Source organism: Parus major, unplaced genomic scaffold (assembly GCF_001522545.3).
Source record: "Parus major isolate Abel unplaced genomic scaffold, Parus_major1.1 Scaffold433, whole genome shotgun sequence".
Lineage (NCBI taxonomy): Eukaryota > Metazoa > Chordata > Aves > Passeriformes > Paridae > Parus > Parus major.
In genome coordinates this window covers 19,002-20,438 of record NW_015379338.1, presented here as the reverse complement: position 1 = coordinate 20,438, position 1,437 = coordinate 19,002, and the positions used below count along the sequence as shown (strand labels likewise).

The window sequence follows — 1,437 nt, the reverse complement described above, 5'->3', positions numbered from 1 at the left end:
TTGTCCAGCCCCCGGATGGCCTCCACGGCATCCTCGGCCCGCTCCATGTGCACGAAGGCGTAGTCCTTGACGATGTCGCACTCGATGACGGGGCCGTACTCCTCGAACTTGGCGCGCAGCTCCAGGTTGGTGCAGGCGGGGCTGATGTTGCCCACGTGCAGCTTGGTGGAGGCCTTGCTCTTGTTCTTGCTGGCCTCCACGTTGATGCAGACGCCGTGCAGCTTGTGGTGGTGCAGGTTGCGGATGGCGTCCTCGGCCGCCGTCTTGTCCTCGATGTGCACGAAGCCGTAGTTCTTGATGATGTCGCACTCCAGCACCTTCCCGTACTGCTCGAACAGGGAGCGGATCTCCTGCTCCGTCGCCTCCCGCGGCAGGTTCCCGATGAACAGCTTCACCATCGCGACCCGCCTGCGCCGGACAGCGCCGCGGTGAGCCCCGGAACCCCCCGAGAAACCCCCCGAGCCTCGCTGTGTGCGCGCCCAAAAATCCCCTGAACCTCTGCGTGTGTGTGACCACAAACACCCGAAATCATCCTCAAACACCTCTGGGGCTGTGCCCCCCAAAACACCAAATAAACACCCTGAATCCTGCTGTATGTGCCCCCAAATCCGCTGAAATATCCCCAAACTCTGTGTGGCCCTGGGGCTGTGCCCCCAGACACCCTAAATCCTCCTTAAATACCCCAAATCTCTGTCCCTGTGCCCAGGGCTGGGCCCCCAAACACCCCTCAAATAAAGCCTCCAAAGCTCTGTGTGCGTCCCTGGGGCTGCTGCCCTAAAGACCCCAAATCTTCTCAAATGAACCCCAAAATTTTGTCCCTGCTCATTCAGGGCATAGCCCCGAACACCCCAAATCCCCTCAAAAACCTTGAGCCTCATTGTGGCCCCCAGGGCTGAGATCCTTTCAAAGAGCACAGCCCCAAAAACCCCAAATCCCCCCCAAATTTTGCTTCTGCTCCTTCAGGGCAGAGCCTCAAACACCCCAAATCCCCCCGAAAACAAAGCTCTGCTCTGCCCCTCCTACACCGTGCCCACAAACACCCCAAAATAACACCTTAAACCTCTAACACCCCAAAAAAACACCTTAAACCTCTGAAATCCCCAAAATCCACCTAAATCTCTGACACCCCTTTTCCTGCAGGGCAGAGCCCCCAAACACCCCAAAACTCCGCGCATCCCCCCCATCCCCACAAGGCAGAGCCACGCCCCGAACCCCAAAACCCCTCAGGGCTCAGACGCCCCCCAAACCCCTCCTGTCCCCCCCGGGGCCTGAGGCCCTTCAGATCTGAGACCCTCCCCCCCAAACCCTTCCCCTCCACAGGCCCGAGACCCCCCCAAACCCTCCCGGATCGCATCCCCCGAGGCCTGCGGGCGCCTCAGCGGGGCCGTGGCCGGGTCTGGCCCGTGTGTCCCCCCCGGTCCCCGGTGCCGACCCCCG

The 1,437-nt window shown here is 61.1% G+C and overlaps 1 protein-coding gene across 1 annotated transcript in view; it reads right to left on the bottom strand.

Moving 5' to 3' along the window:
* Positions 1-1,181, bottom strand: part of LOC107199097 (RNA-binding protein 4-like) — a 4,116-nt gene extending 2,935 nt beyond the window's left edge. Inside the window, exon 1 of the mRNA XM_015616427.3 lies at positions 3-1,181. Coding sequence (XP_015471913.1) covers positions 3-398 — 396 coding nt within the window. The 5' untranslated portion in view covers positions 399-1,181. The remainder of the gene's footprint in view (positions 1-2) is intronic.
* Between the last annotated feature and the right edge of the window lie 256 nt (positions 1,182-1,437).